This window comes from Xenopus tropicalis, chromosome 4, assembly GCF_000004195.4.
Source record: "Xenopus tropicalis strain Nigerian chromosome 4, UCB_Xtro_10.0, whole genome shotgun sequence".
Taxonomy (NCBI): domain Eukaryota; kingdom Metazoa; phylum Chordata; class Amphibia; order Anura; family Pipidae; genus Xenopus; species Xenopus tropicalis.
Genome location: NC_030680.2, coordinates 152,047,944 through 152,068,296, shown reverse-complemented (window position 1 = coordinate 152,068,296; position 20,353 = coordinate 152,047,944). Strand labels below are relative to the sequence as shown.

At 49.1% G+C, this 20,353-nt stretch overlaps 1 protein-coding gene across 5 annotated transcripts in view; it reads left to right on the top strand.

Moving 5' to 3' along the window:
- The window catches only part of phf2 (PHD finger protein 2), a 105,197-nt gene that overhangs the window by 55,491 nt on the left and 29,353 nt on the right, over positions 1-20,353 (top strand). For all 5 annotated transcript variants that reach the window (XM_031901283.1, XM_031901286.1, XM_031901285.1 and 2 more), the window contains exons 5-14: positions 1,323-1,464; positions 3,540-3,726; positions 6,021-6,183; positions 9,103-9,190; positions 9,818-9,924; positions 10,748-10,839; positions 12,656-12,745; positions 14,402-14,818; positions 17,903-18,022; positions 18,727-18,845. In XM_031901283.1, coding sequence (XP_031757143.1) covers positions 1,323-1,464; positions 3,540-3,726; positions 6,021-6,183; positions 9,103-9,190; positions 9,818-9,924; positions 10,748-10,839; positions 12,656-12,745; positions 14,402-14,818; positions 17,903-18,022; positions 18,727-18,845 — 1,525 coding nt within the window. The remainder of the gene's footprint in view (positions 1-1,322; positions 1,465-3,539; positions 3,727-6,020; positions 6,184-9,102; positions 9,191-9,817; positions 9,925-10,747; positions 10,840-12,655; positions 12,746-14,401; positions 14,819-17,902; positions 18,023-18,726; positions 18,846-20,353) is intronic.

Here is a 20,353-nt window from a genome sequence, read left to right as displayed (position 1 = left end):
CCCAGCAATATTTGGCACAGTGACCCCAGCAATATATGGCACAGTGACCCCAGCAATATATGGCACAGTGGCCCCAGCAATATATGGCACAGTGACCCCAGCAATTTATGGCACAGTGACCCCAGCAATTTATGGCACAGTGACCCCAGCAATTTATGGCACAGTGACCCCAGCAATTTGTGGCACAGTGGCCCCAGCAATTTGTGGCTCAGTGACCCCAGCAATTTGTGGCACAGTGGCCCCAGCAATTTGTGGCACAGTGGCCCCAGCAATTTGTGGCACAGTGGCCCCAGCAATTTGTGGCTCAGTGACCCTAGCAATATATGGCACAGTGACCCTAGCAATATATGGCACAGTGACCCCAGCAATTTATGGCACAGTGACCCCAGCAATTTATGGCACAGTGACCCCAGCAATTTGTGGCACAGTGGCCCCAGCAATTTGTGGCTCAGTGACCCTAGCAATATATGGCACAGTGACCCCAGCAATTTATGGCACAGTGGCCCCAGCAATTTGTGGCACAGTGGCCCCAGCAATTTGTGGCTCAGTGACCCTAGCAATATATGGCACAGTGACCCCAGCAATTTATGGCACAGTGGCCCCAGCAATTTGTGGCAAAGTGGCCCCAGCAATTTGTGGCTCAGTGACCCTAGCAATATATGGCACAGTGACCCTAGCAATATATGGCACAGTGACCCCAGCAATTTGTGGCACAGTGGCCCCAGCAATTTATGGCACAGTGGCCCCAGCAATTTATGGCACAGTGACCCCAGCAATTTATGGCACAGTGACCCCAGCAATTTATGGCACAGTGGCCCCAGCAATTTATGGCACAGTGACCCCAGCAATTTATGGCACAGTGACCCCAGCAATTTGTGGCACAGTGGCCCCAGCAATTTGTGGCTCAGTGACCCTAGCAATATATGGCACAGTGACCCCAGCAATTTATGGCACAGTGGCCCCAGCAATTTGTGGCACAGTGGCCCCAGCAATTTGTGGCTCAGTGACCCTAGCAATATATGGCACAGTGACCCTAGCAATATATGGCACAGTGACCCCAGCAATTTGTGGCACAGTGGCCCCAGCAATTTGTGGCACAGTGGCCCCAGCAATTTGTGGCTCAGTGACCCTAGCAATATATGGCACAGTGACCCTAGCAATATATGGCACAGTGACCCCAGCAATTTATGGCACAGTGACCCCAGCAATTTATGGCACAGTGACCCCAGCAATTTGTGGCACAGTGGCCCCAGCAATTTGTGGCTCAGTGACCCCAGCTTTTCCCAATATTACACATTTATTTATTCTGACTGTTCTTCCAGGCCCCGAGCGAGCGGTTGATGTCACAGATGTCACCAAACAGAAAGACTGCAAGATGAAACTCAAAGAGTTTGTTGATTACTATTACAGCACAAACAGGAAAAGAGTCTTAAACGTCACCAACTTAGAGTTCTCCGACACCAGGTGAGAGCAAAGGCTTCTGGGATTCCTACTGAGGGCCCCATTTATCAATATCTGCATAACGAATTGGGGGCAGCAGGGGAGCCCCATTATATAAATATGTCTCTTAAATATGCACGAGAGTGAGAGACAGAGTGCGTGTGAGAGACAGAGTGCGTGTGAGAGACAGAGTGCGTGTGAGAGACAGAGTGCGTGTGAGAGACAGAGTGCGTGTGAGAGACAGTGCGTGTGAGAGACAGAGTGCGTGTGAGAGACAGAGTGCGTGTGAGAGACAGTGCGTGTGAGAGACAGAGTGCGTGTGAGAGACAGAGTGCGTGTGAGAGACAGAGTGCGTGTGAGAGACAGAGTGCGTGTGAGAGACAGAAGGAGAGAGGGGAAGGGAAAGGGGGTTCGGGGAGTAGAGAGACAAATGGGGGGAGAGGGGAAATATAGAAGGGGGGAGAAGAGGGAGGATGGGGGGGAGTAAGGCCAAACAGTTGGGGGGGGAATAGAAAAGGAAAGGAGAGGGGATGAGAGACAGAAGGAGAGAGGGGAAGGGGGTTCGGGGAGTAGAGAGACAAATGGGGGGAGAGGGGAAATATAGAAGGGGGGAGAAGAGGGAGGATGGGGGGGAGTAAGGCCAAACAGTTGGGGGGGGAATAGAAAAGGAAAGGAGAGGGGATGAGAGACAGAAGGAGAGAGGGGAAGGGAAAGGGGGTTCGGGGAGTAGAGAGACAAATGGGGGGAGAGGGGAAATATAGAAGGGGGGAGAAGAGGGAGGATGTGGGGAGTAAGGCCAAACAGTTGGGGGGGGGGAATAGAAAAGGTGGTGCTGGGGGGGCTGTTTGTGCCTCTGGGTACTGGGAATGCCGGGGGGGCTGTAAGGTGCCACAGACAGTCACTATTTATTGGGCTGGGGGGGGGCTGTTTGTGCCTCTGGGTACTGGGAATGCCAGGGGGGCTGTAAGGTGCCACAGACAGTCACTATTTATTGGGCTGGGGGGGGGGGTGTTTGTGCCTCTGGGTACTGGGAATGCCAGGGGGGCTGTAAGGTGCCACAGACAGTCACTATTTATTGGGCTGGGGGGGCTGTTTGTGCCTCTGGGTACTGGGAATGCCAGGGGGGCTGTAAGGTGCCACAGACAGTCACTATTTATTGGGCTGGGGGGGCTGTTTGTGCCTCTGGGTACTGGGAATGCCAGGGGGCTGTAAGGTGCCACAGACAGTCACTATTTATTGGGCTGGGGGGGGGCTGTTTGTGCCTCTGGGTACTGGGAATGCCGGGGGGGCTGTAAGGTGCCACAGACAGTCACTATTTATTGGGCGGGGGGGGGCTGTTTGTGCCTCTGGGTACTGGGAATGCCATGGTAACTGCTTCTGATAAAAGTGCCAGTATTGTGTGTGTGTTTGATAGAACTTTATATTGGGCACTTATGCCCGGATGTGAGTAATTAGTGATTTTGCCCCAGGGCACATGTAAATGAGGGCACAGGGTGCCATTGCAGTTTATCAGACGCCCTTTAGTTGCTATGTGGCTGCACACAGTTATATTCTGCCCACTCACGGTAGCCCCCCACTCTGTAGCGATGTGAATGTGCCAAGTGCCCCCACAGAGCTTTGTGCGCTGGGTAATAGCAGTAAATGGGCTGCGCAACATTCATGCCCCCGCCGCATCCATCACATACGCAAACGGGGGGGGGAATAATTTTGCTTCTGTTATTTCCTCCCATCATTATTTTTATTGTTCAGTTGTTTATTTCGGAGCCTTAAAGGTGGAACGTGCTGGACACGTGTCTTGTTTTTCAGCCTAAGCTACTATGTTGCTATGTAATTTGCCCGCTGAATGTCGACATCAAATTGTTCTGAACAAATGCGGCAATTTTGTTCCAATGTGAAAGCAGCCGGTTGGCTTCTGTGGGAACAAATGGGACGGAATGTGCTGTTAGGCCCGGTTGTGCCGGGAGCACTTAGTGCCTGGGGGGCAGCCGGATTGGCCGCCCGTTACCTCTGATTCATGCCATTTTAGTGATTTAGAGATTTAGATGTGTTAGAAATCATTTCCCAGCCCATTTCAGCCCATGTTTCTCTCTCTGAGGCAGAATGTCCAGCTTTGTGGAGGCGCCGGAGATCGTCAAGAAGCTTTCATGGGTGGAGAACCATTGGCCGGACGATGCCCTGCTGGCCAAGCCAAAAGTGACAAAATACTGTCTGATATGTGTCAAAGACAGCTACACGGACTTCCACATAGACTCGGGGGGTGCCTCCGCCTGGTACCATGTGCTGAAAGTAAGCCAAACTAATACCCCCCCAAACCCCCTCTGTACCTATGGAAATCCTGCTGCAGGGACCAGGGGATACTTTGGGGTGTTAAGCAGCTGTCAAAAGGGCAAAGGTAGAATTATATTCTGTATATTCCATAATATACATATACGTACAGCTCCAAACTACAAATCCCAGCATTCCCTGAGAGTCGTACAGGAGAGTATGCCTTGTTAGATAGAAGATGGAGGGACGTTTTCTCAGCGGATATGGGCATGGCACAGGGCATGGATACAGGCAGGGCACAGGTCAGTGGATATGGGTAGGGGCACAGGGCAGAAAATATGGATGGGGCAGGATATATTGGCATGCGTACAGGGCAGAAGGGTAGGGGCACAGGGCAGAAGGGTAGGGGTACAGGGAAGAAGGGTAGGGACACAGGGCAGAAGGGTAGGGGCACAGGGCAGAAGGGTAGGGGTACAGGGCAGAATGGTAGGGGTACAGGGCAGAATGGTAGGGGCACAGGGCAGGAGATATGGATGGGGCAGGAAATATTGGCATGGGTACAGGGCAGAAGGGTAGGGACACAGGGCAGAAGGGCAGGGACACAGGACAGAAGGGTAGGGGTACAGGACAGAAGGGTAGGGACACAGGGCAGAAGGGTAGGGGCACAGGGCAGAAGGGTAGGGACACAGGGCAGAAGGGTAGGGGCACAGGGCAGAAGGGTAGGGACACAGGGCAGAAGGGTAGGGGCACAGGGCAGAAGGGTAGGGGTACAGGGCAGAAGGGTAGGGGCACAGGGCAGGAGATATGGATGGGGCAGGAGATATTGACATGGGTACAGGGCAGAAGGGTAGGGACACAGGGCACATGCCTTTAAGAGGGGCCTGGATGAGTTTTTGAACAAGCAGAATATCCAAGGCTATTGTGATACTAATATCTACAGTTAGTACTAGTGGTTGTATATATATATAGTTTATGTATGTGAGTGTATAGATTGGTTAGTATAGGTTGTGTGCTGGGTTTACTCGGATGGGTTGAACTTGATGGACAATGGTCTTTTTTCAACCCTATGTAACTATAACTATGAACTACAGGGCAGAAGGGTAGGGACACAGGGTAGAAGGGTAGGGAGGCAGGGCAGAAGGGTAGGGGTACAGGGCAGAAGGGTAGGGGCACAGGGTAGAAGGGATGGGGCAGGAGATATTGGCATGGGTACAGGGCAGAAGGGTAGGGGTACAGGGCAGAAGGGTAGGGACACAGGGCAGAATATATGGATGGGGCAGGAGATATTGGCATGGGTACAGGACAGAAAGGTAGGGACACAGGGCAGAAGGGTAGGGGCACAGGGTAGAAGGGATGGGGCAGGAGATATGGGCATGGGTACAGGGCAGAAGGGTAGGGGCACAGGGTAGAAGGGTAGGGGCAGGAGATATGGGCATGGGTACAGGGCAGAAGGGTAGGCGCACAGGGCAGAAGGGTAGGGGCACAGGGTAGAAAGGATGGGGCAGGAGATATGGGCATGGGTACAGGGCAGAAGGGTAGGGGCACAGGGCAGAAGGGTTGGGGCAGGAGATATGGGCATGGGTACAGGGCAGAAGGGTAGGGGCACAGGGCAGAAGGGTAGGGGCACAGGGTAGATGGGATGGGGCAGGAGATATGGGCATGGGTACAGGGCAGAAGGGTAGGGGCAGGAGATATGGGCATGGGTACAGGGCAGAAGGGTAGGGGCACAGGGCAGAAGGGTAGGGGCACAGGGTAGAAGGGATGGGGCAGGAGATATTGGCATGGGTACAGGGCAGAAGGGTAGGGGCACAGGGCAGAAGGGTTGGGGCAGGAGATATGGGTAGGGGCACAGGGCAGAAGGGTAGGGGCACAGGGTAGAAGGGATGGGGCAGGAGATATTGGCATGGGTACAGGGCAGAAGGGTAGGGGCACAGGGCAGAAGGGTAGGGGCAGGAGATATGGGCATGGGTACAGGGCAGAAGGGTAGGGGTACAGGGCAGAAGGGTTGGAGCAGGAGATATTGGTATGGGTACAGGGCAGAATGGTATGGGTACAGGGCAGAAGGGTAGGGACACAGGGCAGAATGGTATGGGTACAGGGCAGAAGGGTAGGGACACAGGGCAGAATGGTATGGGTACAGGGCAGAAGGGTAGGGACACAGGGCAGAAGGGTAGGGACACAGGGCAGAAGGGTAGGGACACAGGGCAGAAGGGTAGGGACACAGGGCAGAAGGGTAGCGACAGGAGATGAGGGCAGTTGTACTTTCACTTTACACATTCACTGACTGTTTTGCTCGATGCTGAATGTTCCCACAGGGGGAGAAGATATTTTATCTCATCCGACCCGAGTCGGCCAATATCTCACTGTACGAGCGCTGGCGGTCGGCTTCCAACCACTGTGAAATGTTCTTCGCTGACCAGGTGGATAAATGCTACAAGTGTGCAGTGAAACAGGGGCAAACGCTTTTTATTCCTTCAGGTAAGAGCCCAACCCCAATAACATAATAGGAAAAAAATTCCATATTAGCCTTTTAGAGATCCATAAAATAATTCCTTTGGTAAGAAACCACCAAGTAACCTATTGGGCAATACACTGAACCCCCCCCCTCCCATTAACACCCATTACGCATACTGTGTTATTTATTATAGGAGACGTGACAGAGGTGACACTCTGGCACAGCAACCCTGTCTTGCTTTATGGCAGGGATTCTAGATATGCACTCAGGATCAGGGTTATAGTCTTACAAGATACAGGGCTTTATGAGTTGCCTACAAAGTTCAGTTATATTTACTTACCACAGTGCTGGGTACAGGTATGACTGGGCATCCCCTGCCACTCCATCAATGAGAATGTGATAGGGACCTTAGATTGTAAGCTCACTGGGGCAGGGACTGATGGGAATGTGATAGGGACCTTAGATTGTAAGCTCACTGGGGCAGGGGCTGATGGGAATGGGATAGGGGCCTTAGATTGTAAGCTCACTGGGGCAGGGACTGATGGGAATGTGATAGAGACCTTAGATTGTAAGCTCACTGGGGCAGGGACTGATGGGAATGTGATAGGGACCTTAGATTGTAAACTCACTGGGGCAGGGACTGATGGGAATGTGATAGGGACCTTAGATTGTAAACTCACTGGGGCAGGGACTGATGGGAATGTGATAGGGACCTTAGATTGTAAGCTCACTGGGGCAGGGACTGATGGGAATGTGATAGGGACCTTAGATTGTAAGCTCACTGGGGCAGGGACTGATGGGAATGGGATAGGGACCTTAGATTGTAAACTCACTGGGGCAGGGACTGATGGGAATGTGATAGGGACCTTAGATTGTAAGCTCACCGGGGCAGGGGCTGATGGGAATGGGATAGGGACCTTAGATTGTAAGCTCACTGGGGCAGGGGCTGATGGGAATGGGATAGGGACCTTAGATTGTAAGCTCACTGGGGCAGGGGCTGATGGGAATGGGATAGGGACCTTAGATTGTAAGCTCACTAGGGCAGGGGCTGATGGGAATGTGATAGGGACCTTAGATTGTAAGCTCACTAGGGCAGGGGCTGATGGGAATGTGATAGGGACCTTAGATTGTAAGCTCACTGGGGCAGGGACTGATGGGAATGTGATAGGGACCTTAGATTGTAAGCTCACTGGGGCAGGGGCTGATGGGAATGGGATAGGGACCTTAGATTGTAAGCTCACTGGGGCAGGGGCTGATGGGAATGGGATAGGGACCTTAGATTGTAAGCTCACTGGGGCAGGGGCTGATGGGAATGTGATAGGGACCTTAGATTGTAAGCTCACTAGGGCAGGGGCTGATGGGAATGTGATAGGGACCTTAGATTGTAAGCTCACTGGGGCAGGGGCTGATGGGAATGTGATAGGGACCTTAGATTGTAAGCTCACTGGGGCAGGGACTGATGGGAATGTGATAGGGACCTTAGATTGTAAGCTCACTGGGGCAGGGGCTGATGGGAATGGGATAGGGACCTTAGATTGTAAGCTCACTGGGGCAGGGGCTGATGGGAATGGGATAGGGACCTTAGATTGTAAGCTCACTGGGGCAGGGACTGATGGGAATGTGATAGGGACCTTAGATTGTAAGCTCACTGGGGCAGGGGCTGATGGGAATGTGATAGGGACCCTTAGATTGTAAGCTCACTGGGGCAGGGGCTGATGGGAATGGGATAGGGACCCTTAGATTGTAAGCTCACTGGGGCAGGGACTGATGGGAATGGGATAGGGACCTTAGATTGTAAGCTCACTGGGGCAGGGACTGATGGGAATGGGATAGGGACCTTAGATTGTAAGCTCACTGGGGCAGGGGGTGATGGGAATGTGATAGGGACCTTAGAGTGTAAGCTCACTGGGGCAGGGACTGATGGGAATGGGATAGGGACCTTAGATTGTAAGCTCACTGGGGCAGGGGCTGATGGGAATGGGATAGGGGCCTTAGATTGTAAGCTCACTGGGGCAGGGGCTGATGGGAATGAGATAGGGACCTTAGAGTGTAAGCTCACTGGGGCAGAGACTGATGGGAATGTGATAGGGACCTTAGATTGTAAGCTCACTGGGGCAGGGACTGATGGGATAGGGACCTTAGATTGTAAGCTCACTGGGGCAGGGACTGATGGGAATGGGATAGGGACCGTTAGATTGTAAGCTCACTGGGGCAGGGACTGATGAGAATGTGATAGGGACCTTAGATTGTAAGCTCACTGGGGCAGGGACTGATGGGAATGGGATAGGGACCTTAGATTGTAAGCTCACTGGGGCAGGGACTGATGGGAATGGGATAGGGACCTTAGATTGTAAGCTCACTGGGGCAGGGACTGATGAGAATGTGATAGGGACCTTAGATTGTAAGCTCACTGGGGCAGGGACTGGTGGGAATGGGATAGGGACCTTAGATTGTAAGCTCACTGGGGCAGGGACTGATGGGAATGGGATAGGGACCTTAGATTGTAAGCTCACTGGGGCAGGGACTGATGGGAATGGGATAGGGACCTTAGATTGTAAGCTCACTGGGGCAGGGACTGATGGGAATGGGATAGGGACCTTAGATTGTAAGCTCACTGGGGCAGGGACTGATGGGAATGGGATAGGGACCTTAGATTGTAAGCTCACTGGGGCAGGGACTGATGGGAATGTGATAGGGACCTTAGATTGTAAGCTCACTGGGGCAGGGACTGGTGGGAATGGGATAGGGACCTTAGATTGTAAGCTCACTGGGGCAGGGGCTGATGGGAATCTCTGTACAGCCCTGAGGAATATGTTGGTTCTGTATAAATAAAGGATAATAACAGACTGATGGACAAGCCATTTATTGCCCTGCTCTCACAACTCCTGTTGCCCCCCTCTCCCTGGGATTCGCTAACAAATCTCTCCTTTGCTTCCCCGCAGGTTGGATTTATGCAACTCTCACCCCTGTAGACTGTTTGGCATTTTCGGGGCATTTCTTGCACAGCCTGAGTGTTGAGATGCAGATGAGGTAGGTTCCCAGGATGCAGCAGGGGAGGGAACAAAGAACCGGATAATATTACTTGCCCTTTACCTGCCCCCAACACTGCCTGTCGGCGCCCACCTCGTTCTGCCGCAGCTTTCATGTGAAGTGCGATTATTTTCTCTCCTGTATCTATAAAGGGACACGTGGCGGCTAACACTGCGCTTTGCATCTTTATTCTATGTGGGTAGGAGTCGCAGCAATAGCCCCTCAACAACAAGAAAGGGAGCCTCGTGCCCCTCAGATCTGTACAATCCCATAGTGCATCACTGACTGCGAGACACAATCTGTCCCTCCATTAGAGATGGGGAACCTTCAGTTGCATTACAAATCCCAGCATTCCCTGATATATAGTTCATAAATATAGGTTCATAGATGATTAGTTGCAGTACTACTTCCCACCAGATCAGCCAGAGTTTCTCATAGGGTTGCAATAGAACAGCGCCACCCTCTAATCTGTGCTGCAAATAAGGAATTTATTGCTTAAACTGGCTAAAGATTGGATGAAACGTCTCCCAGAAACTGCCAATCACACATATAAAAGGACTGTTTCTATGCCGCCATGTTCTGTCGGTGCCAGTACTAACCCTTGTCCCTTGCCGTGTTTCCTTGCAGGGCATATGAAGTGGAAAAACGTCTAAAAATCATCAGCTTGACCCAATTCCCGAATTTTGAGACAGCCTGTTGGTACGTTGGAAGGCACCTCCTAGAGAAGTTCAAAGGTAGGTTTCTTTTTGTTAGAATTCTTTCTTACATAAATGTGAGATAAAAGGCTGGGGGGCCCTGGGGGGCTTATAGCAAATCTCTTGTCAAAGTTGGGCGACTAGGAGATCAGAAGTGCAGAAACCTGGTCGGCTGAGAAGGGGACACCCATTGACTCTGAACTTGCCATTAGGTTATTAAATTAATTAATTACCATTAATTGGGTGGGGGGGGGTGGATACTGTGCCTCAACATGTAACTAATAGAATTGATTATCAGCAAGGTGATCCAGGGATCCATCAGATTGTCATTGCCTCTAGGGATTAGCACTCCTTTAGCACTTGCTCTTGCCTCTGGGACCTCGGGGTAAAGGTCCCCATACACGGGCCGATTCTAGCTGCTGATATGGGTCCCTTAGACAGATTCGGCAGCTTATCGGCCCGTGTAGGGGCAGAACCGACGGGCCTGAAATTGGGCAGATATTGATCGGGCAGGTTAGAAAATCCAGTTGGATTGGGGACTGCATCGGCTCATTGATGCGGTCCCCGAACCGACTGCCCCATTGCCGCATGTAAAATTCGATCGTTTGGCCCCAGGGCCAAATAATGGAATTTGCCTACATGCGTCCCCGATATCGCCCACCCGTAGGTGGGGATATTGGGTGAAGATCCGCTCGCTTGGCAACATTGCCAAGCGAGCGGATCTGCCCGTGTATGGCCAGCTTTAGGGCTCTAAATGCAAGTATCTACTCTATAAAGGCAAAGTAAAATTCTTACTGTAGAAAATGGCTACACAACCTGGAATATCAGCTTACTCATTCATTGTGTGTTTCCATTCCTGCAGCTTTGCACAAAGCCGGGAAGCAGCCGGCACCGCACCTTGTCCAAGGGGCCAAAATTCTGAATGGAGCCTTCAGATCCTGGACGAAAAAAAACGTAAGGATTTCAGATATTTTTGTTCTCTTATCTCCTCAGTGTGAATTCTCTTTCCTTTGTATATTCTGGCCTATGGGGATGATTTAGATACAGTAAATGTCTGACTGATGGGGTTTGTAGTTCATTAACAGCTGGGGAAGTTTAGTACCCCATGTGCCCCGCCAACCAAACCTGCCTCTGCCTGATACTCTCCAGTTGGTGCCCATACAGGGGCCGTCCTCCGGACCGAGGCGGAAGCTTATTGGTTGAGAATGGGCCCTATCTGACAATTACCAATATTAGGTAGATATCCATTGAGCAGGTTTATTGGCCAGTGACTACATTAGCACGTGGGGTCTCCATAGGCCCTTGGTATGATCTGAGCTTTGCATCAGCCTGACCCTGCTAATGGATGGCTAAATCAAGTTAAGATCTTTGCATTGGTGTGTGTATGGCCAGGTAGGCAATCTGATCTACGGTACTGTACTGTCTTAATGGCAGATATAATAATGCTTGGGATCCTGGACTTGGAGATGTCTGGGGCCTCTGCAGCAATGTCATGTTTTCTATAAATATAATATATATATATATCCTGTTATTATATCTTTATAAACAGCGCTTATTGATGTCAGACTTCTCATTATAAAGTTCTAAAATACGAGGATATTCAAAGTCACCATGACCTGTATAAAAGCACTTGGCCGTTATATGGTCATAGAACTCCTTGTATATATCTGTGTGTAGGGGGTACATTATTCGCTATATAATCTATATACGATGACAGAAGTGAAAGAAAGGAAAGCGAAAGTGAGAAACTAATGCTTTGTTCCTTAGGGGGTGGGGCCATAACGGAAGTTTAATATGGAAGTTATTGTGTGATTGTGTTAATTACTTTACTAGTTATATATCTTACAGCCCCCAAGGTGGGACGGTAGCCCTGCGGCAGGCAAGCTGAGACGCTCCATGCTTGCTGGATGTAGGTGAATCTCTGCCAGGGCTTATGCCAACCCACACACATTTACACCCGTATACTGGGCCGCTCACAGAGCTGCTGTGATTGGATAGGAAGGTGCCCACCTACAGATGTAGTCTCTCCCCCATCTGCCAGTCTCCCGACATCATTCTGGCCACTCTGGTGGCTACTTTACGGGGCAGATTTACCAAAACTCTATCATTTCAAATTTTTTTTAGAACTGTCGCTGCGGAAACCTGAATTTTTCAAGTTTTCCGTCAAAAACCAGCGTCAAAAAATTAGAAACCTTGAAACTTTCGAGGCAAAAGAAAGGTCTTCCCGGAAAGCGAAGGGACATCTGCCATTGATTTCCAATTGGTCTCAATGAGTTTCAATTGGCGAATTGTCGGATTCGGGTTTTCCGGTGTTTAGACGCATAATAAAAAAACAAATTCGATAAGAAAAACACCAACTCACTGGTTAGAAAATGGGCCCCTAATACTGGGGGAGTAAAATATAAGCCACCATGACTTTTCCCATAAAAATTAGAACTTTCATCATCTTCCCGGGATGATTTTGAACATATTTATAGAAAATCGTGAATGGGTTAATCGCAAAGTCGGAAATCCACACATTTTAAGTTGCAGAATCACAATTGGCGCAGTATTATAAAGCAAAACATGATTTTCTGGTTGTTAGGGTCAGCGACCCCAGCGACCGGATGTTGCCACCAGCCTGCCCTGGGGGACTATAGACTTTTCTTGCATTTTATGATAATATTTGAACCCAGATTGACTTGACAGGAGCATAGGGCAGTGCCAGTGTTTAACCCTTGCATTACTGCTCTGCTTGCTGAAACCTGGGCTCCACTTGATTTGTTCTCAGGCTCTGCTCGAACACGAAGACGAACTGCCGGAACATTTTAAGCCATCGCAACTGATCAAGGATCTCGCCAAAGAAATCCGACTGACGGAGGTACGTGCCGGGCTTCCTATCTGGGTTCATTGGCAGCAGAGATGGGTCTGAGAACCAGATATTATGGCTTTTTCTGACAAATGGAGTCAAAGTTATATTGCTGCAGTTATCTGGATATGTTTTGAAGATTTGTTTAAGTGTTTACAGTTTTATGTTTAACAATTTGTCTTCTACTCTCTTGTTCTAGTCCTACTGCCACCATCTTTCCCCAACATCTCAATAGTCCCTTTCTGTCAACATCTTGCCCTGGTGTCAACATTTTGTCCTAGTGTCTCCATTGTGCTTTACTGTCTCCCAGCTTGCCCCACCATCTCCATCTTGCCCCACTGTCTCCATTGTGCTATACTGTCTTAACCTTGTCATGTTGTCACCATCTTGCCCTTCTTTCTCCATCTCATCCTGCTTTCTCAGCCTTGTTATACTATCTCCATCTGGCCCCATTGTATCTATTATGACCTACTGCCTCCATCTTTCCCTACTGTCTTCATCTTGTCCTACTATCTCCATCTTGTCCTACTGTCTCCATCTTGTCCTATTGTCTCCATCTTGTCCTACTGTCTCCATCTTGCCCTACTGTCTCCATCTTGCCCTACTGTCTCCATCTTGCCCTACTGTCTCCATCTTGCCCTACTGTCCCCATCTTGCCCTACTGTCTCCATCTTGTCCTACTGTCTCCATCTTGCCCTACTCTCTCCATCTTGCCCTGGTGTCTCCATCTTGCCCTACTGTGTCCATCTTGCCCTGGTGTCTCCATCTTGCCCTGGTGTCTCCATCTTGCCCTACTGTCTCCATCTTGTCCTACTATCTCCATCTTGTTCTACTGTCTCCATCTTGTCCTACTGTCTCCATCTTGCTCTACTGTCTCCATCTTGCCCTACTCTCTCCATCTTGCCTTGGTGTCTCCATATTGCCCTACTGTGTCCATCTTGCCCTGGTGTCTGCATCTTGCCCTACTGTCTCCATCTTGCCCTATTGTCTCCATCTTGCCCTGGTGTCTCCATCTTACCCTACTGTCTCCATCTTGCCCTGGTGTCTCCATCTTACCCTACTGTCTCTATCTTGTCCTACTGTTTCCATCTGGCCCACTGTCTCAATCTTGCCCTACTGTCTCCATCTTGCCATGGTGTCTCCATCTTGCCCTACTCACTTCATCTTGCCCTACTGTCTCCATCTTGCCCTATTGGCTCCATCTTGCCCTGGTGTCTCCATCTTACCCTACTGTCTCCATCTTGTCCTACTGTTTCCATCTGGCCCACTGTCTCCATCTTGCCCTACTCTCTTCATCTTGCCCTATCATCTTAAGTTTGTCCTTCCACCTTCTTGTCCCAATGTATTAATTATGTCCTGCTTTCACCATCTTTCCCTACTGTTTCCACCTTATCTTGTTATAATATCTTGCTCTGCGGTCACTAAATTGTTAGACTGCCTCCTTCTTACCTGCTGTCTCATGAAAATGTGGCTTTTCCTTGTTGAAGGCAGGATGCGCCAGTGCCGCCCATTAGCCACGCAGGGAACCAAGTGCGCAGATATTGCTCTAGAGCATTTTTTTCTCTTGCAAATCTTGTCTGTGTCCAGTTTGCCTTTTCCCGCCCCTCTCTGATTCCGTAGGGGTAAGTTTGCAAATAAGCCCTTTACGATTTCTCTCTTACCCAACAGAACGCTTCCAAGGTCATCAAAACGGAAGTGAGTGCCAACGTTATTGCAGAAAGGAACAATATAGTGGAGAAGATAGAAAAGGATGAACCTGCGTCTCCAGTTCCAGAATCCCCTCCTCCTGTGGAAAAAATGGAAAAAGCTCCCAAAAAAAAGACTGCGAAAAACGAGAAACCGCTCAAGCCGCCAAAGCCTCCGAAACCGCCGAAACCGCCCAAAGTGGCGAAACCCCCAAAGGTTGCCAAACCCAACAAGACGCCCAAGGCACCAAAGGCTCAGAAGGAAAAGGACGGGGGAAAGAAGAAAGGGAAGAAGGTGAAAGAAAGCCCCATCTCGCTCCCCACCACCCCAGACCTAGAGCCTCATGAGACCCTCATGAAGGACACTCCAATTGCAGCAGAAGCACCAAAGAAAGGGATGGTGAGTGGAGCTTTTGCTCTCCGAGGTTCCCAGATAGGCTGCACCTGGATATTGCCCTTGCCATAGGACACAGAGGGGTAGTTGCTAGATAGTTTTCTGGAGGATACAATGGGAAAGCTGGTAATGGTAGGTACAAAGTGTTCTCAGCCTGAAGAAGGGCTTTTGTTGCTGTAGGTAGAACATTCCTAGAGGCTCACACAAAAGAAAGAGTATGGCTTCACTAGACAGACTGAAAATCCATCTTTAGCTTCGCATTCCATCTGTCTTCTGCCCCTTGCTTTTTTAGCCAGTAACTCCATCTGTAGCCTGACCCTCCATCTGTAGCCCGAGTCTGCATTTGTAGCCAGTAACTCCATCTGTAGCCTGACCCTCCATCTGTAGCCCGAGTCTGCATTTGTAGCCAGTAACTCCATCTGTAGCCCGAGTCTGCATTTGTAGCCAGTAACTCCATCTGTAGCCCGAGTCTGTATTTGTAGCCAGTAACTCCATCTGTAGCCTGAGTCTGCATTTGTAGCCAGTAACTCCATCTGTAGCCCGAGTCTGTATTTGTAGCCAGTAACTCCATCTGTAGCCCGAGTCTGTATTTGTAGCCAGTAACTCCATCTGTAGCCCGAGTCTGCATTTGTAGCCAGTAACTCCATCTGTAGCCCGAGTCTGCATTTGTAGCCAGTAACTCCATCTGTAGCCCGAGTCTGCATTTGTAGCCAGTAACTCCATCTGTAGCCCGAGTCTGTATTTGTAGCCAGTAACTCCATCTGTAGCCCGAGTCTGTATTTGTAGCCAGTAACTCCATCTGTAGCCTGAGTCTGCATTTGTAGCCAGTAACTCCATCTGTAGCCCGAGTCTTTATTTGTAGCCAGTAACTCCATCTGTAGCCCGAGTCTGTATTTGTAGCCAGTAACTCCATCTGTAGCCTGAGTCTGCATTTGTAGCCAGTAACTCCATCTGTAGCCCGAGTCTTTATTTGTAGCCAGTAACTCCATCTGTAGCCCGAGTCTGTATTTGTAGCCAGTAACTCCATCTGTAGCCCGAGTCTGTATTTGTAGCCAGTAACTCCATCTGTAGCCTGAGTCTGCATTTGTAGCCAGTAACTCCATCTGTAGCCCGAGTCTTTATTTGTAGCCAGTAACTCCATCTGTAGCCTGAGTCTGCATTTGTAGCCAGTAACTCCATCTGTAGCCCGAGTCTGTATTTGTAGCCAGTAACTCCATCTGTAGCCCGAGTCTGTATTTGTAGCCAGTAACTCCATCTGTAGCCTGAGTCTGCATTTGTAGCCAGTAACTCCATCTGTAGCCCGAGTCTTTATTTGTAGCCAGTAACTCCATCTGTAGCCTGAGTCTGCATTTGTAGCCAGTAACTCCATCTGTAGCCTGAGTCTGCATTTGTAGCCAGTAACTCCATCTGTAGCCCGAGTCTGCATTTGTAGCCAGTAACTCCATCTGTAGCCCGAGTCTGCATTTGTAGCCAGTAACTCCATCTGTAGCCCGAGTCTGTATTTGTAGCCAGTAACTCCATCTGTAGCCCGAGTCTGCATTTGTAGCCAGTAACTCCATCTGTAGCCTGAGTCTGCATTTGTAGCCAGTAACTCCATCTGTAGCCCGAGTCTGTATTTGTAGCCAGTAACTCCATCTGTAGCCTGAGTCTGCATTTGTAGCCAGTAACTCCATCTGTAGCCCGAGTCTGTACTTGTAGCCAGTAACTCCATCTGTAGCCTGAGTCTGCATTTGTAGCCAGTAACTCCATCTGTAGCCCGAGTCTGTATTTGTAGCCAGTAACTCCATCTGTAGCCTGAGTCTGCATTTGTAGCCAGTAACTCCATCTGTAGCCTGAGTCTGCATTTGTAGCCAGTAACTCCATCTGTAGCCTGAGTCTGCATTTGTAGCCAGTAACTCCATCTGTAGCCTGAGTCTGCATTTGTAGCCAGTAACTCCATCTGTAGCCTGAGTCTGCATTTGTAGCCAGTAACTCCATCTGTAGCCTGAGTCTGCATTTGTAGCCAGTAACTCCATCTGTAGCCTGAGTCTGCATTTGTAGCCAGTAACTCCATCTGTAGCCTGAGTCTGCATTTGTAGACTGAACTCAATCTACATTTCAGCATTTTAGTTAAGATAGGGCTCTTTATTGTCTGTGGGAAATGAAGTGCCCAAAAATATCTATTGGTCCATACCCATTGGAATAGTGGAGATTACAAAGTGTACTGTCTGTCATGGCCCTAAGGTTGAAGACACACTGAGCTACTTAGTAGCAGCTACTTGTCGCAGCTACTAAACGCCAGAAAATCCCCTGCCATAGACAGTACTGAGAATTCCCTCTGCTTAACACACATAGGGGCTGATTCACTAAAGGTTGTAACACTTAATGCATAGTTTTATGCGTTAAAAAGTGTTCGTTATTAAGTACCGATTCATCAAAGTCATTTCGCATGCGTTACTACTCATATCGAATGCGCAAAAATCACAATTATCGCAAAGCGTTACGTCCATCGCATTACGATAATTATCTAATAGAAAAACCGCTAATCCATAATTCACAGACATATTTGAAGCGTTAAAAGCATAAAATGTGGCGATAATTAGTGTGAAACTTAGCGCCTCCCAGGAGTAGGTGTTACTAAACAACATGGCAGCTGGTGATTGGCTGGGGTGACAAGATGGAGTTCGGATTTTTTCTGGAATCTGAAGAAGAGAATCAAGTATGTGTTGGCCCTAGAGCGATGCAGCCTCCAGTTTTCAGGGAAATGGTCATTTTCAGATCAAACAGGGAATGCATTTAGGTGCTTATCCCTCGATGTTTGCACTGAGTTATTAAAAAAACACATTCCGACACAAAGGGAAAATGCTGTGAGCGAAGCTTTGGGAAATCATAATGAAAGATATGTGAGCTGTAGCATCCAAAGCAGTAAAACTATGAATAAGCGCTGAGGTTCCGTATACACAGCCCGGCCGCTGAGCCCAAGGGACTTTTTTAAGCAGGGAGGTTGGGGGATTTGGGGGACTGGCTGGGATATTCCTGCTCCTAATTGGGGAAAAGCCCAGCAGTGGGCAGCTTGGAAGTTCAAAACTAAGCTCTTATTATGACTTTCAGGTACCTAAAGAAGAGCTCAGCGTCCCCACCAAGGAGGAAGCCCCCAAGCACAACCATGTGGAGAAATGCGAAATGCGGGAGCAGAACAAGATCAAGACTGAGGCCAAGTGGAAATACAAGGTAGGGAGATAGGGTGGGAACAAAAGCAGCAAAGCCAAGGGGACACTCATATTCACCTGTCTGCCCTTATCTAAAACAGCATTCTCTTACTTCCCCTTTAATTTAACTTTTAGCATGTTAAAGAATTTTTCTCTGCTTCCTTTGCATGAGGGAATATATTTCCTGGTACTCATGTGACTGTCTCTGCTTCCTGTGCACGGGGGAATGTATTTCCTGGTACCCGTGTGACTGTCTCTGCTTCCTTTGCACGGGGGAGTGTATTTCCCGATACCCATGTGACTGTCTCTGCTTCCGGTGCACGGGGGAGTGTATTTCCCGGTACCCATGTGACTGTCTCTGCTTCCTTTGCACGGGGGAGTGTATTTCCTGGTACCCATGTGACTGTCTCTGCTTCCTTTGCACGGGGGAGTGTATTTCCCGGTACCCATGTGACTGTCTCTGCTTCCTTTGCACGGGGGAGTGTATTTCCTGGTACCCATGTGACTGTCTCTGCTTCCTTTGCACGGGGGAGTGTATTTCCCGGTACCCATGTAACTGTCTCTGCTTCCTTTGCACGGGGGAGTGTATTTCCCGGTACCCATGTGACTGTCTCTGCTTCCTTTCTGGCAAAACGCAGCAATCATGTCTAGTTGTTGAAGTCCATGAATTGTTCCCAGTATAATGTCACTATAGAATCACAGTCCATTCATATTTCTCTGTTTCAGAACAGCAAGCCGGATTCATTACTGAAAATGGAGGAGGAGCATCGATTGCAAAAGACATTATTTTCAGCAAATAAAGACCATAAATTCAAGTTCTCTTTCACCAATAAGAAATTGTTTGGGTAGGTACAAGGTATTTATATGAACCCCACCAACCCAGAGGCTAGCGTTTGGGGGCCCAGCCACGGCGCGCAGATAAAGGGCTGTATGTGCTACAGTTGGGCTGCGGTGACCCAGACCTGACGTGGGTGCCAGTATTTAGTCTGAACACTCCCAAGGGTGTCTCCATATGCTTATTAGGATTCTGAAAGGGTTACAGTTTAGGGGGGAAAGTGATTTTTAACCCTTCCCTATCCTAATAAGCATATGCTTATTAGGATTCAGTTCGGGATTCAGTAGAATCCATCCCGGTGGGTTTGGTGCATCCCTAGTATACAGTGGAGGAAATAATGATTTGACCCCTCACTGATTGTGTAAGTTTGTCCAATGACAAAGAAATGAAAAGTCTCAGAACAGTATCATTTCAATGGTAGGTTTAACAGTGGCAGATAGCACATCAAAAGGAAAATGGAAAAAAGAACTTGAAATAAAAGATAGCAACTGATTTGCATTTCATTGAGTGAAATAAGTTTTTGAACCCTCTAACAAAAAAAGACTTAATACTTAGTGGAAAAGCCCTTGTTTGCAAGCACAGAGGCCAAACGTTTCTTGTAATTGATGAGCAAGTTTGCGCCCATTTTAGGAGGAATGTTGGTCCCACTCCTCTTTGCAGATCATCTCTAAATCCCTAAGGTTTCTGTCTCTGTGCAACTCTGAGCTTGAGCTCCCTCCATAGGTTTTCTATTGGATTAAGGTCCGGAGACTGACTAGGCCACTCCATGACCTTAATGTGCTTCTTCTTGAGCCACTCCTTTGTTGCCTTTGCTGTATGTTTTGGGCCATTGTCGTGCTGGAACACCCATCCACCACCCATTTTCAGTTTCCTGGCAGAGGGAAGGAGGTTGTCGTTCAGGATTTCACGATACATGGCTCCGTCCATTTTCCCGTTAATGCGAATAAGTTGTCCTGTGCCCTTAGCAGAAAAACACCCCCAAAGCAAAATGTTTCCACCCCCATGCTTGACGGTGGGGACGGTGTTTTGGGGGTCATAGGCAGCATTTTTCTTCCTCCAAACACAGCGAGTTGAGTTAATGCCAAAGAGCTCTATTTTGGTCTCATCAGACCACAGCACCTTCTCCCAGTCACTCACAGAATCATTCAGGTGTTCATTGGCAAACTTCAGGCCTGCACATGTGCCTTCTTGAGCAGGGGGACCTTGCGAGCCCTGCAGGATTTTAATCCATTGCGGTGTAATGTGTTTCCAATGGTTTTCTTGGTGACTGTGGTCCCTGCTAATTTGAGGTCAGTAACTAACTCCTCCCGTGTAGTTCTAGGATGCTTTTTCACCTTTCTCAGAATCATTGACACCCCACGAGGTGAGATCTTGCGTGGAGCCCCAGAGCGAGATCGATTGATGGTCATTTTGTGCTCCTTCCATTTTCCAACAATCGCACCAACAGTTGTCACCTTCTCTCCCAGCTTCTTGCTAATGGTTTTGTAGCCCATTCCAGCCTTGTGCAGGTCTACAATT